At 42.1% G+C, this 15,346-nt stretch overlaps 1 protein-coding gene across 1 annotated transcript in view; it reads left to right on the top strand.

The window, feature by feature from the left end:
- MYO3B (myosin IIIB) overlaps window positions 1–15,346 on the top strand; it is a 426,227-nt gene that overhangs the window by 145,456 nt on the left and 265,425 nt on the right. The window contains 1 exon segment of the mRNA XM_015407261.1: window positions 3,215–3,373. Within this exon segment, the coding sequence (XP_015262747.1) occupies window positions 3,215–3,373 (159 nt within the window).

Genomic DNA, 15,346 nt, shown 5'->3' with positions numbered 1-15,346 from the left:
TATAGCATTACTGTTCTGCTTGGTATAGAGAAGGAAAGCACAAGGAAATGGGGATGGGGTCCTGGCATGACCACCACCATGCTTGCGCTTTCTTGTTGGGGGAGAGGAGGAGCAGAGCAGGATTGGTTTATGTGTGGATGCCATTCCCAACCATTTCACATTCCACAGGGGAAGTGGCTGTGGCTCAGTGGTAGAGCATCTGCTTGGCATGCCAAAGGTCCCAGGCTTAATCCCCAGCATCTCCAGTTAAAAGGACTAGGCAGTAGGTGATATGAAAGACCTCTGCCTAGGACCCTGGAGAGCTGACCTTGATGAATCTGATTCAGTATAAGGCAGCTTCATGTGTCTGTTGCCATGGTGGGAGGCACATTTTTGTGCTTCCCATGTAGAAGCAGCCAATTTTAGCATTTGGGAAATGGAGCTATGGGGTGACATCATGGAGATTTTGGGGCGATGTAAAATGGTTCTGGCAGGCTGAGACGAAACTTCTTGATCAATGTTCGTGTTAAGTATTATATCACCTTAAAATCTGACTGTTGCTGTTACGGAATCAGTATATAAACTGGAGAAAGGGATTGACAACCCCCTTGTTTCCTTCTCCACCTTCTGGAAAATGAGGTTGTCAGCAAGACAAGTCAGAGGTGCATTTGTTTTTTTGTCATGTGCCTGGAAGTTGTATAGTCACATTTTCTTCCTCTGTGTGAATGTGGCCATGGGAACATTCTATGTGAGGGAATCTCTCACACATAATATTTATATCCCACATTTTGCCCAATCAGCCTTGGCGGCCAGTGAAAATCTGTATGTGTTCAGGGATACACTTTCTCCTTCATCATTTCCAAGGGCTAGAGTGGCCAGTTTCCCCCTGGTCACTGGCAGGGGATGGGGGGGGTAGGGTTGCCAGATCCAGACTGGGAAACTCTTGGAGATTCGGGGATGGAACTTGGGGAAGACAGGGAGCTCAGTGGGGTACAATGCCAAGAAGTCCACCCTCCAAAGCATCCGTTTTCTCTGGGTGAATTGATCTGCAGTCTGGAGATAAGGTGTAATTCCAGGGGATCTGCAGGCCCCACCTGGAGGCTGGCATCCCTAATTTAGGCTCAGTGAGCTTTGATATTAAAAAAAAAACAGGTTACAAAGGGAAGACCTAGTTGAAATACATATGGAAACACGTTTTAAAAATGAGCTCACTATTTTCCCTGTCGATCTCCAATTATGCTATTTAAAAATTTTATAACAGTTTTCTCCTATTCCAATAAACCGTTCCCCCTAAAAGAAAAGATATACATTTGTGATTAACAAGTACAGTATTTCACATTCCCTTTTTTTAAAAAAAATGATGGGTAAAGAAAAAACAAAAGAAAACCAAACATATAAAAGCCCAGTGATTGATTTCTTTTCATGGGAAAGCAGGAGGCATATTTATAACCTCTGCAGTCAGAGGACGGGTATAAAGTAGGTTTTTACTGCTTTAGTTTTTGTGTCAAGAGGTGCCAGTTTGAACAGACACCAAGAGTCTCTTGATCCTTTGCAAAATATCACATTTCCCAAGCTGTGTTTCCTTGGAACAGTCAGAAGAGCTCTGGGGGACCAAATACATGAAAGTTACTCTGACAGGCAGATTTTGCTGGATTATTATTCCAGGACGCATATATTAATGTTCTTTTAAAAATGCTCTCAGTGTGAGACTGACCTTTGTGATCAGTGAGTACATTTTGTCCTTTCATTATTCTTGAACTATGCAATATTGATGGATGTAAAGTTGTAAATATAGGAGGTAGTGTGTTACCATTGATACTAACTGTTGGTTTTATTGCTTGGTTGCATACAGTGTGCCCCATCATGTCTTGAAATAGTTTTTAAAATTTGTTTATATGAAATTATTGATTTACAGGATACTTCTTTTTCCTCTTCCTTCTCCTCTTCCTTGAACCAGTGTGAAACTCTTGGAAATTATCAAATCATATATTTTATAATAATTACCCTGGTGCATTAGAGCTTCTGTACTACTGATCCTCAAATGATGGATCATACAATTTTGATAACCCAAGCCAACTTGGAAAAACTAGTACAAATAGATATAACCGGGGGGGGGGGATGTTTCAAAAAGAATTTACCTGGCTTTTCAGTAATTTTGATACTTGGAAGATATTCTTTTACTTTTTTGAAGTCACATTATTTTACATTCTTTTTTAGATGGTAGGTTTTTGTAATTGCACAATATCAGATTGTATAGTTATACTGTAATCCAGATTCTGTTAGTTCCTAACACCATGTCTTCTCTTGTACTGATAGAATGTTTTTCTTGGTTTTGCTTTAAGTTTCTAACTGTTATGATGTTGGTAAATTCAGCCAATGCTTCATTGCTTCAAATGGGCTAATGTTAGTTGTAACTAAAAAGCTACAATTTTATTCATACTTCCTTAGCAAAAAAACATATTGAACTCAATGGGATTGAATAACGTATAGGATTCAGATGGGAGTCCCACTGAAAAGCCATCAATACAACCCTAAGCAGAGTTTTACCCTTCTAAATCCATAGACGTCAATGGGTTTAGAAGGCTGTAACTCTGATTAGGATTGCACCATAAGGGTCCAAATAGACAAGATGGAAACAGCAAGCATGGAAGGCCCCAATTCAGATTGGAGTTGTGGCACAGAGAGGACCTAACTCCTCCTGAGCTATTTTCTCATTCTGGTTACTTTTGGCTTGTGATATTTAACCTGCATTGACAGTAATCATGACTCACCCAAGACTCCTATTTAAGAACACGTGTGGAGAACCTGAGAATTTTGGCCTCCTCAGATACCGCAAAGGAAGAAAATGTGTTATAACCTAACTTTCTACACTTTTAAGCTATGTACTTTGTCATTTAGATTGCTTACTTTTATAAGTAATGGTTCACTAATTTGTAATCCATCTGGGATTTGAGGTAAAGTGGGTCACTTGGAATGCTCCCAGGGGTTAAATGCCCTCAGAAACAACCCCCTGCCCTGAATTCTCTGCTGGGCATGGTCTGTGGTCACATGTTCCTTCCCAGAAGCTGAGACAAAGCCCCACCCTAGCTAAGGAGTGGGAGGGTGATTTCGTAAAGAGTAAAAAATGCTACATACAATGTAATATGGTATATGAGAGCCAAATAGTGGGATCTTTGCGCAGGCCATAGAAGAAAACAAAATTTTGAAACCAATGAGATCATGCTGTATTTTGCAGGTGTCTTATTAAGGACTTTGAAAAGCGTCCATCCGTCACCCATCTTTTAGAGCATCCCTTCATCAGACAAGCCCACGGTAAGGACATGGCACTCCAGAAACAGCTGGCTGATCTCCTCCAAGTACAACAACAACAACTGGGTGCTGTTGCCAAGACGAGGTACAGTTTCTTACCATGTTTCCCAGCCTAGACAGCCTCAGAAATAAAGAACTTAGTGGTTAAAGACATTTAACACTGACAAGTATTACATTATGCATCGTTGTTGTTTTTTTGTTCCAGTCCAGCAAAAGAGAGCCACAAGTGGAACTGACATATATGAGAATGAACAAATTTAGACTCCAGTGGCACCTTTAAGAGCAGCAAAGGTCTTAAAGGTGTCACTGGACTCTAAATTTGTTCTACTGCTTCAGAACAACACGGCTGACTACCTGGAACTATATATGAGAATGCTTATGCAGAGCTGCAAAGTGGTATCCCCATTCTCATAATCATGTTCACCCCAAACGCACTGACAGTGTGGTTCTAAGTAGAGCCATGCCCTTCAAAATCCATTGATGTGTATGGGCCTAGAAGTATATTAACTTTGCTTAGGATTGCATGTTTCATTTGCTGGATGCATCTTGATGCACATGGCAGTGTGTATCCTTGCTCACAGCCGTCAGATGTTACACATAACTAAAACTGGATCAGAGCCCTCGTGTAATTACTACATTCAGGGGTCTTGTTGTAGAAAAAGAGCTGCCGGAGCTCATTAGCATAACTCATTAGCATAACTTATTTGCATATGCCACGCCCCCTGACATCACCGGAAGTGACAGAAGGCCACACCCCCTGACATCACCGGAAGTGTGTCAGAAGGCCCGGCTACTTACCCTCCTGCTTCATCCTCATTCCCAAACGGAATGAGGATCGAAGCAGAGGGCGGGGTAAAGAAGGGGGCGGGGCTTCACCACATGACCGCCCCGCCCCCTAGAGGTTCTCTTCCGGAGCTCCGTACCTGAGAGCTCCCCCCCGACTAGAGCCCTGACTACATTCCATACAGATAGAAAATTTCAAGAGGGGGACTTTCCCATTTATGTCTTGTAATGTATTCTGCCATATACATTTCATTTTCTCACATCCAGCTCCTGTAGCTTTTGTTTCCAAAATTTATTTATATATTATTTATGTTTATTTATTAGTTTGATTTCTAAATCACCCTCCTCCCGAAGGGCTCAGGGCAGTGTACATCATATTTAGAGCATACAATAAATTAGTTAAAACATCAGCAATCAACAATTAACTAAATAAAAACATTAAAAGCACCACTTGTGATGGCATTCAGTATATAGTTATCTCCCTCCATGGGGGTGGATCATGGGATGGATACAATGAAAACCCGTTGCTGTCCTCAACCATAGGCCCAGTGAAACATCTCCAACTTGCACGCCCTGTGGAACTGAGCTAGGCACAGATGTCTCCAGGCAGAGAGTTCCACCAGGCAGGAGCCAAGGCTGAAAAGGCCCTGGCTCTGGTTGAGGAAATCTGGACATCTTTTGGGCTCGAGATCACCAGTAGATTCTGATCTTGTGAGTGCAAGGCTCTTCAGGGGACAATTGTTAGCATTTACTGCTAACACCAACCACGTGTTCATTAATCATACCACAGAGTTTAAACAGGGAACACACTCATGTTTCGTGATGGTTTTTGTAGGAAAATCTAAACATTAATCATACAGTGATTGAGGGAAAAGAGAAAGAGTGCAAAAAAGCTTCTGTTATTGTATTTGCTTAGCCACTGCTTGCAATGGAGACTTGGACTGCTTTGTATATTGTTTAATACCAACCATTGTTTATATAAAGCTTGGTACTTTATATTCATCAGGAGAGTCTTCTTTTCCACTGCAATTTGGGGCTAGCTGCAGGAGATGTGCCTTGGTTTTGTGGCTGTCCAGAGGGTGGCAGAATTTCACTGCTCTAAAAGTGAATCTAAATGCAAATGAACGTTCTTCCTCTGCTCAGCAATCATTTTGTAATATGAAATTTGTCTAGTGCTAGATAAGCTGTAAACCATTATTGTAAATAAATACCTGCTAATGTTGATGAAGAAAATTAAATGTCACAATTCATAAGTCATAAAAATGTATGCACGTACCCAGATGCAGTGAATGTGCTATTTGAAAACCAAAAGGCTTAAAGTAAAACTTGGGGGGGAAATAAACCCCACAAGGTAATAGAAGCTGTTTCAAGGTGAGCTTGACTTTCCAGATTTCACTGCAAGGGGGATTATTTGCACACACTTCTAACGCAAGTGTCTGCATTGGTCAGATTTGCTGCGGAAATCTGGCCTTTTATGTGTTTTCTTGTCTTCCCTACACAAGCAGAGGCAGAGAGAATCTCTTCGCTGTTGACAGTGATTCTTTCCAAGTATTAACAAAGAACTGACACAGAGTGAAAACTTGGTGTAAATCTCAAACGACCGGGCTATGTTGCAGTAATAGAACTGTGTTAAAAAAGGGTGGGGTGTGTGCGAACTCTCCTTTCAGCACAGAAAATAATAGCCTCTGAAGACACACTGGGGGGAAAAGCACCGGACACGTCTTCTTTCACAAGTGCCCTTCTGACACTGAACATTTGAGCAATACAAATTCTAATAGGTATGAAATATGTAAAATATGAAATAGAGAAACAATTACAAAAGAGATCTACGGCGGTATGGTACTCAGAGTGTTGGACTAGGATCTGGGAAACCCAGGTTCGAATCCTCTTGCCACGGAAGCTCTCCACATGACCTTGGGCCAGGAGGCACACACTCTCAGCTTAATGTACCTCACAGGGTTGTTGTGAGGATAAAATTGAGGAGAGCAGAATGATGTAAGCAGCTTTAGGTCCTCGTTGGGGAGAAATGGAGTTCTAAAAGTGACTTTTGCTGTTGTTGTCTGTGAAGAACAACCACCTACTTTTATTTGATAGGAATCACAACTTGAAGGATTTTTAAAGAAGCATCTTGGTATAACATAGTGGTCCTTTCCAGAACTGGAATCTACTTTAACTCCCAGGTAGCAGCAAGGAACTATCGAGTTACTAGCACATAACATCACAGATTATGTCAATGTCACCTGATAGGAAGAGGAGAAGCCCCAGGGTCTCTAAACCTTCTTGTGCTAAAAAAAGAATTGTTTCCACCATTGGGTGACATTGCCTTACTGCTCTGCTGTCCTCTAAGCATGTGTGCAAAAAGAGGCAGGACATGGTGCGCTTGTTCTCTGCACATACATCTTGGCAGCAGGGCTTTCTAAAAAAATCCAACAAAGATGGTAGCTCTCTTCAGGCTGATGACCCAGCATGGTCCACCTGAAAATGCAGATCTGTGGTATGGATGGACACCAGATTCTCTAGCCATTTACAAAACTGTACTCAGCCATGAAACATAGCACTCTGTTACACCAGTGGTCTACATACCAGTGGTCTACATACCACAGGTGTAACAGAGTGCTATGTTTCATGGCTGAGTACAGTTTTGTAAATGGCTAGAGAATCTGGTGTCCATCCATAGCACACAGTTATTTTTTAACACACTGTCATTAACCAGAATTCTGGTGCAGACAGGGGCCAAGGTCTACTAATACAGCAGGAGACCTCCCAGCCAGGTCCCCCATTTTTTGCTGTGTTCTTAGAGGCTGACAGGGGGGAAATGGTGAGGGCTCCTTGGTGTTGTGCTGACACACAACATCGTTTCCAGCAAAAAAAACCCCACACCTGGAAATGACATTGTTGCTCCAGGGCAACGCTCTAGGATTAATCAAAAACTCTATAGTTAACCATAGAGTTTTGGTGAATCCTAATGCTGCATCCTAATACAAAAGCATCACTTCTAGTTTTCCACTGGAAGTGATGTTATACATCAGTGCAATGCCAATGTGATTGCCCCCACCCCCAAATTCTCCTGGCAGGTTTCCAGTTATGGCTGATAACCATTCAGACAGATTAGTTTTGCAGTGGAACATTACTGTGCCAGGGGTAAGGATGATTCACACATGTGCTAACCTAAGAGCATATTGGCATGTAGTACATATTTGGCCTGGATTTAGATTCAGTGCCGCATTGCTTTATCAGGGGCCCTTCATGATGTATGTACTGATGGACTGTACCACTTCAAACTACTGGTGGAACAATGCAAGTTACAGTGCTTCCCAACATTAAAGAAGTTATCTACATGGAAAATTAGGCATCTAACCGTGTATTTTATCTGTGAGTCAAAAGTTACCTGTGTCAAAGCCTGAGATTCTTCCGTATTTTGGAGCAATTCACAAGGAGGTGCTGGAACATGTTGAAACATTACAACCGAAGACTGTAGTTCTAAAAGCTCTATGAATGACCCATGGATCCAGATTGTGCAAAGTTAAAAATGCAAGAAAAGGAACATGATAGTGGAGGTGTGTGCCAGAATACTTCCCCAGTATTTGAAGTGACAGGTGTAATTATACCTTGATCCTTCTGTTCTAAGTATCTGTGCAGAGATTTCATTTGAGAGTATTGTATTAGCTGAAAATAGTCTGTGTACCTTCAAGAGAAGGGTCCTAAAGCTTTTGAGGATCTAATGAAAACCAGCAAGGGTATAGTGGTTAGTGTATTGGAGTAGGATGTGGGTGAACTGGGTTCAAATTCTTACTCTGACAGGGAAGCTCATTGGTGACTGTGGGGCAGTCCCTCTCTCTCAGCCCAATCTATATTACAGGCTTGTTGTGAGGATAAAACTGAGGGAAGGAGAACAATATTGCATACTGCTTTTGGTCCCATTGGGGAGAAAATAATAAATATCTAAATAACAAATAAATGATCTTCTTAAATGGCCTTCCAGTTTACAAAAACAGATCTCATGCACAGTCAAGCTGGCATTCACAAGTTCCTGAACAGAGATTTGCATGTGATATTTGATTAATTCCATAGCAGTTTATTATATTGCAGTTTTTGCTTCCCATATCTATGGGTTGACCAGCAATCAGTCATGTAGGGACTTTGAATGGCAGGAATTTCCTCAGGCCATAGTGCTGTTAATGGAAAGACCATCTGATGAAGGACTATGTAATCCCATGGGAGAGCTCTGATTCATACATATATTATGGTGCTTGAGATATATACTCAAAGCTAACGTCTTGTGATCATATCAGAATAAATAGTCAACATTTGAACTTCACTGAAGGTTTGGTACTGTTGCTGCAATTGAAGTATTGATTCGGCTCAGTTCTTACTTGTACTGTACCAGTGTGCATTTGTGTGTGTGTGTGTGTGTGTGTAGAGTGCCCTCAAGTCACAGCTGACTTATGGCAACCCCAGCAAGGGGCTTTCAAGGCAAATGAGAAGCAGAGCTGTACTGGTGCATAAACTGTATGTTTTGCAATTTATGGTCAGTACATTAACATTGTTAAATCTCATTTTAGCTACTGAGAATGGGGCTGTACAGATCTCATTTTAACGAGAGAAGATTGTAAGACTGAATTCTATATGGGACTGTATTCTGGATGTCCTCCTAGAAGTTATGGACCACCCAAGAGGCCAGTCTGCTAATATCACCCAGTCTCTTCATTGACTTAGGCTGAGAAACAGTGAATTGCCAAAAGTAATCTAGTGAGTCCCTGGCTAAACCAGGATTTAGAACCAAAACTATCTAGTGGGCCATGCTGGCACTCTAAGATGCCTCTTATTAGATGGCTTTTTAATCCAATAGTCTGGCATTAGCAGGGAGGGAGGTCTTACAACTAGGGCCAGTTTTTCTGCAAATTCCATTTCCATTTTGAAAGCAATTATCTGCAAGAAACTAGCTTGTACCCAGCTTGTAATTTCCTCTCTACAGTCTGCTAGGACTCACAGATGACAACAGGCAAAAAACCAAGAATAGCTCTTGGATTGTAAAGTGATGGGCATGCAGAATTAAATGTGTTTAAATACGATTCTCCCCAACATTGAGTGGGTAAATACCAAGGGAAAGATTGCAAACCTGACAGCTTTACCTGTGGGCAAGAAAGCTACTGTTGGAAAGTCTGATTACATTGCAAATGCAAATGATTATACTGAACTCTTATTACAGTCATGGCATCCATGATGTTGCAATTATGGCTGTGCCTAGTGTTGTTCCTGCAGAATGTTATGCCTGCCCAATGTAGTCATACAGAAGTCTCTGGCAAGATCCTTAATGTATTAAACAGTCAGCATTTGAACTGCACTGGAAGAGTGGTTCTCCGTCTGTAATTAAAGGTCATTGGGTCTGTTCTGTTCTCCCCCATGCTGAAGATTTTCCTTGTTAAGCCTAGCAATCCCATCTTGTTCAAAGATAATGAAAGAAAGGATTTGGAGCAGATTACTTCTGTGCCACTTCTAAACAGAAGGTGTTCTTTGTTAACTTTTTTGAGGGGTGGAGGACAGTTTGAGGGAAAAGGAGAAGTTTGGAGCTAACGGGTGTAGGGCAAAACAGTGGTGTAGTGGTTAAGTGCGCGGACTCTAATCTGGGAGAACCGGGTTTGATTCCCCACTCCTCCACTTGCACCTGCTGATGTGACCTTGGGTGAGTCACAAGCCCTGGCACAACTGTCCTTGAAAAAGAGCAGTTTATGACAGAGTTCTCTCAGCCCCACCCACCTTACAGTGTGTCTGTTGTGGGGAGGGGAAGGGAAAGGAGTTTGTAAGCCGCTCTGAGACTCCAAGTGAAGGGCGGGGTATAAATCCAATCTCTTCTTCTTCTTCTTTGTTTGTAGATGTGGCATTGTAGATTATCCATCAGTGTGAAAATGGAAAGCAACCTCAGTTTTGGTATACATGGGCTAAATCCTGCCAGTTTTTATGCTTAATCTCGCTAGATTCACCTCCTCACTGCAATCTTTATCTTGTGTGTGTTTTTTCCCCGTGAGAGTTCCACAGTGCCCTCCATAGCTTTTAGGGAGGGTCAAAATAGCTTCTCCTCCTTCTTTTACTAGTGTTAGAGCTGGCTAGATCCAACCCCTTATGCTTTATCATATCACCCAACTAAGTTTATGCTTGAGACTTTATTTCCCTTATGTTTAAGCAGACAACTTTTACTAGTCTAAAGGAACATTTACCTTTTGTTTATGCCATGCTGGACTGACCTTACGTATTTAGGGGGGGAAATGTCTCCCCACCAAATCCCTGCACTCTTGGCATACAGAGATGGAACTTGGAGGTCAGAAAATGTCACCCCACCTGGAATCTCCTGTCCAAAGCAATTGTTTCACAAGCAGGCTAACCTGGCCCTATTCCTTCCTTGCTAGTGTTCAGGCTGTTTCCCATGCTCAAAACCAAGTCCAGACTTTTCAAATGGTGCAGAATTCAACTTGACTCACTGCACGCTGACTCTGTAGGTGACCATTCAGATTTCAGATGTGCAGTAACCACGGAGCAGGCGGTCAGGCAACATTCTTTTTTAAAAAAAATTGTCTTTCATGCATGCACAGAAGTGATTATTCGAAGCACCACTCCATTTTGACAACTCCACAATCCCTCTGCCAAGTACTGCAGCCCCTCTCAGCCTCCTCCGCTTTGTCTCTCTTTCCTGGAATGCATGGGGAAAGTGTGATTTACATGATAGTAGCCTCACTGACTTCAGTACATTTACTCTTGCGTCAATCATGGAATGCTCTGAAACAGCAACTCCAAAGCAGAAAACTCATGGCTTTCCAACCCCAAGAAACTGAAGAGAGGGTTTGGTGGTGGGGATTTGTTGCTCAAAAACAACTCCCCCAGGGGCTCCCAATTGTGACAGAATGTTTGGGTGCACAAGCGGTGATTCACAATCCTGGGGGAAAGATCCGCTTATGTGCATATCGCTAACTGAATTTTTTAAATGGCACAAAAATGGAAGTGTGCGATCTGACTTCCCAAATGGCTTGAGTTCACAAGAGTTCAGACATCAAGAAATGTGTGGGGAGACCAGTTCAGTCCTTAAAGATTGGACTTTCTCCAGTGTTGGGAAAGTCATGGGTGAGAATGGGGTGCTGAATGGGATACAGATGTCACTGTCTGAACCGGCATTTTAAATCCGGAGGGGAGAAGCAACGACATCGGATCAAACAGCTCTTCTGACCACAGCTAATGTTGGGGAATCATATCCTTCTATCAACATTAGGTACTGTCAACATTTCAGCAGCACACAAAGCTAGTAGAAAACTGATGAGGCCAGCCAAGGGTCTTGAGGGTAATGTAATGTTGTCCTCCTGATATTGCCTTTGTGATTGTGCATGTCATAAAACCAGTTACCACAGATACATGCAGAGAGGTCTTTATGTTTTAGTGAATTTGATTAAGGAATTTCACTGGCAGCATGAGCTTTTTAGGTTAAAAAGAAAGCCTTCTGTAATGTAACATTTACTTTTCCTGTTGCCCAAGGGAGAAAAACAATGGGAGTTTTGTATTCCAATAACTGGGTTCATTTGCAAAGCTATTCAGCAATTAGAAATGTCTTCATGTAAGGGGCTGTGCTGTGAATACACTGTCTCCCCAAACTCAAAGGCAATGTTCATAAACATGTATAGATATACCAAGTTAAGACTGCAAAGACATAAAGAAAGACGTTATTAGTGGGTTCCCCTCTCTTATAGACTTGCTTACTCTCTCCATGGGGACTTCCATCCATGCCTGACCTTTTCCCCCAAAACAATACAAGACTTTATTTTGGCTGGTCAGGAATAGGGAAATACAGAAGTGGTGTTTTAACATTTGTGAGGGTTTCCCCCCCTTTCTTCTAATGAAGTGATGGCTTTCCACTGTACTATTACTCAGCTTAGAAATCTAATTAAAAATTACACTCAGTTCTCTTGTTTACATTATAATTTGTGAAAGCAGAATAAAGATGCAGTGCATGCTTGGACTGAATGAACAACTGGCTGAGGATATCATGGACTGAGAGCGTGGGAATAAATAAATTGCTGAGATGTATGGAATTTGTAATGCTTTGTCCCCCTCTCTTACTCTTGTATATTGTTGGTCAAAAATGCATAGTCATGGAAATGAGTTCATCAAGCAATAGTTTCAGTGTCTGGGTTTCTCCCCACTAGCCTTTGGTGAGGTTTTGAAGACCTGTCTAGTGGAATTAGGTCACGAATATGATCCATCTCATGGTGGTACAGGATCCCACCATCAAATCTAAGTTTGATTAATGTATTCCTAACCTAGTTGTACAAGTGTTCAAGCTTAGGGGGTATTACAGAGCTAAATCAGAGGTGGGACAGGGAAATTCTCCTTGCTGATGCCTTGAATGGATGTGAAGGCTTTGACTCTTGAGGAGCATGTAAAGCTGCATCATACTGAGTTAGACCAGTGATCTATCGAAGTCAGTACTGTTTATTCTAACTGGCAGGGGCTTTCCAGGGTCTCAGGCGAGGGTCCTTCACATCACATCTTTTCATTGGAGATGGACCCTGGAACATTCTACAGTCAAAGCAGACGGTCTGCCAACAAATCATGTCCCCAACCCTTCAGATACAAGCTGTTTACTTTGGAATAGGGATATATGAAATAAATGGGAGGCCAAACATCCTCCAAAGTGATCAGCCTCTTATCTTTTGCTGTGCCAATGCCCTGGCATTCTCTTTTTACTCTGATACCACAGATGGAGCTAAGCTAGGAAGACGTCCCGGGGTGCCATTGGCTAAGTTGAGGAAATGTACATGTATTTCAGGGAAGATGTGAGTTTCCCCAAATTGTCCTCCCCTGAGACTGTCTCAGACTGGAAAAAAATAGGGCAAGAGAGAAGGTTGAAGCCCTTTCTCCATGTGCACTATGGTTTTGATCTTTAACAAGCGTTGCACATGTAGGAATTGAAGAGAACCCACAAGTCATTTGTGATTGTGTTGGGAACATAGACCCAACCTGTTTACTGCATTGTGTGTGGCTACACATATCTTAGTCTGTTCTCTGATGACATGATGATGCCAGCTTTAGCGAACAAAGAATTTACTTGGCTGCTGGAACAGCTAGAATCTAAACTAGTCTTAGCTTCTGTGCAGATCTGTAGGGTGTCCCCACTGCAGAGGGGAGGGGTGGAGGACCAGTGATTGTAGGCCTCAAAAGTGCAAATGTACCACCATCCAAAGGTCAGCTTGTTTAAATTAGCAAAGGTACACTGTATATAACTAGGCTACACTGAATTACCCATAGCCGAGAACCTATACAATGATAAAACTCCAGAACAATGAACATGGAAGATAAAACAGTGTCCACATTTATTTAAAGGGATTGGTAATGAATTCATATCTTTATTGTACTTCCCAGTAAGTACTGCCATTATGTTAATTAAATGAATTCTGTATTGCTTCTTACCAGTCCCTTTCTTGTTAACTTTGCTTTTCAAAACACTTGTGTGGGAAGTTTAGGGTGCAACATGCTAAGTCGGTTACTTAACAAAGAGTCAGAGAGTGATTTCAGCAAAAGATCAGCTTTATTCAGCAACTCGTAACTCAACTCCAAACAGATCAACATGAATAGCCAGAACAGCTTTTACATTGAAGCTGTTCTACTTTTAAACTCTCCCGGCTAATGTAGCCACGCCCTATTATACAATATCAACCTATGAGGTTGCAGGGATAAGGTCCAATCACATTAGTTCCCGCTCTTGGAACTGGCTGTTGGTGATTGGTCAGTTCTTCCTGGGCTACCAATTACAAGTGAGGGATTAGGATCCTAGCCCAGGATGAAAGCTTCACATGGTGTTTCAATGACAGAGTTCACATACATACTTTGGTCAGATTGAATACACCACACAACAGATAATATGACACCTGCAACAGAAAGCTCTTGGATGCTATTAACCCCCCCCCCCCCCAGTCTCTCTGATACCCGTTAGGCAAACAATCATGATTCAAGTAAAAACCACTGGAGCACTTTTCCCCCCCTTGGGATGCTAACGTGCACCTCAGTGGACAAAAATAAACCTGGAATGCTAGTAAAGACAGAAACTAAGATCCATCAATATACCATACATCCAATAGTTACAGAAGCACTCTAGTAAAAATATTAACCCTTTCGCTTCTTGTTAAAAGACCAATTCTGATTTCTGATCAATATTTCTGACCATATTATTATTCATTGTGTAGGAGATGAAGGAAAACTGGGGTTTCCAGGTCTCCCCCGGCCACCGGTGGGGATGGGGGGGCAGTAGGGTTGCCAGATCCAGGTTGAGAAACCCCTGCAGATTTGGGGATGGAGCCTGGAGAGGACAGGGACCTGAGTGGGGGTACGATGCCACAGAGTCCATCCTCCAAAGCTTCCATTTTCTCCAGGGGAACTGTAGTTCCTGGGAATCTCCAGGTCCAGGAATCCCTAAACGCAAGTGTCTTTATGAAATGTAGTTTGGCCAAGCTCATGCCTGGAAGCATTCGATGTAACTGATTTTAGTTCTGAACAAACAAAAGACCCAACACACACAGTTTTACAGTGCAATGTGAAGCAGAGTTACAGTCTTCTAAATCCTGTAAAGTTAGTGGGTTTAGATGAGTGTAACTCTCTTTAGGACTGTAGGACTCCTAAGGGAAGTACCAAAAACAATTGCACACAGTCATCACTCATGCAGCTTACAGTAACACAACACCATAAAGGCATGGTTTAAATCAAGACTGCTACTCTAGCTGGGTGTCCCTTCCAACGGCCCTACTAATTAACAGCAGCAGAGTGAGAAGCTAAGATCAGCAATCATTTTTAACCTTGTTGGATTAGTACGATTCCTAGGCTTTGTTATATTTTTGCATCAGTTTGTCGCAGTTGCTTTGTGCAATTTTAATTTTGTTATCCATCTTGTGCACGCCACCTTTTGTTTTTAAAAATGGGGGTAGGGAGAGAATAAAGGAGCAGCTATCAATCCAATCATCAAGGAACAATACATTTTCTGTTTTTTTGGGGGGGAAAGGCTGCTCATTGTATATAGACAATAGCCAAGCTCTGGCTGCTCTGACAAATCCCACCATTGTTCTGTTTGGTTTGGCTGAGATTGCTGCTTTCCTTTGCACAGCAAGTCCTGCACAGAAGCAATCTGTCAGGTTGTCACCGAGTATCAGTGCTAAATGTTACACAGCAGGGGTGCTGTTGTCTCTCAGTGGGTGTACTCCTTTTACCCTTTGATTATATCTGTCGCAGAAATATATATATATAT

The sequence above is a fragment of the Gekko japonicus genome, unplaced genomic scaffold (assembly GCF_001447785.1).
Source record: "Gekko japonicus isolate JY-2015 unplaced genomic scaffold, Gekko_japonicus_V1.1 scaffold66, whole genome shotgun sequence".
In the NCBI taxonomy this organism is placed as follows: Eukaryota; Metazoa; Chordata; class Lepidosauria; order Squamata; family Gekkonidae; genus Gekko; species Gekko japonicus.
This window is presented reverse-complemented; position numbering and strand designations above follow the sequence as displayed.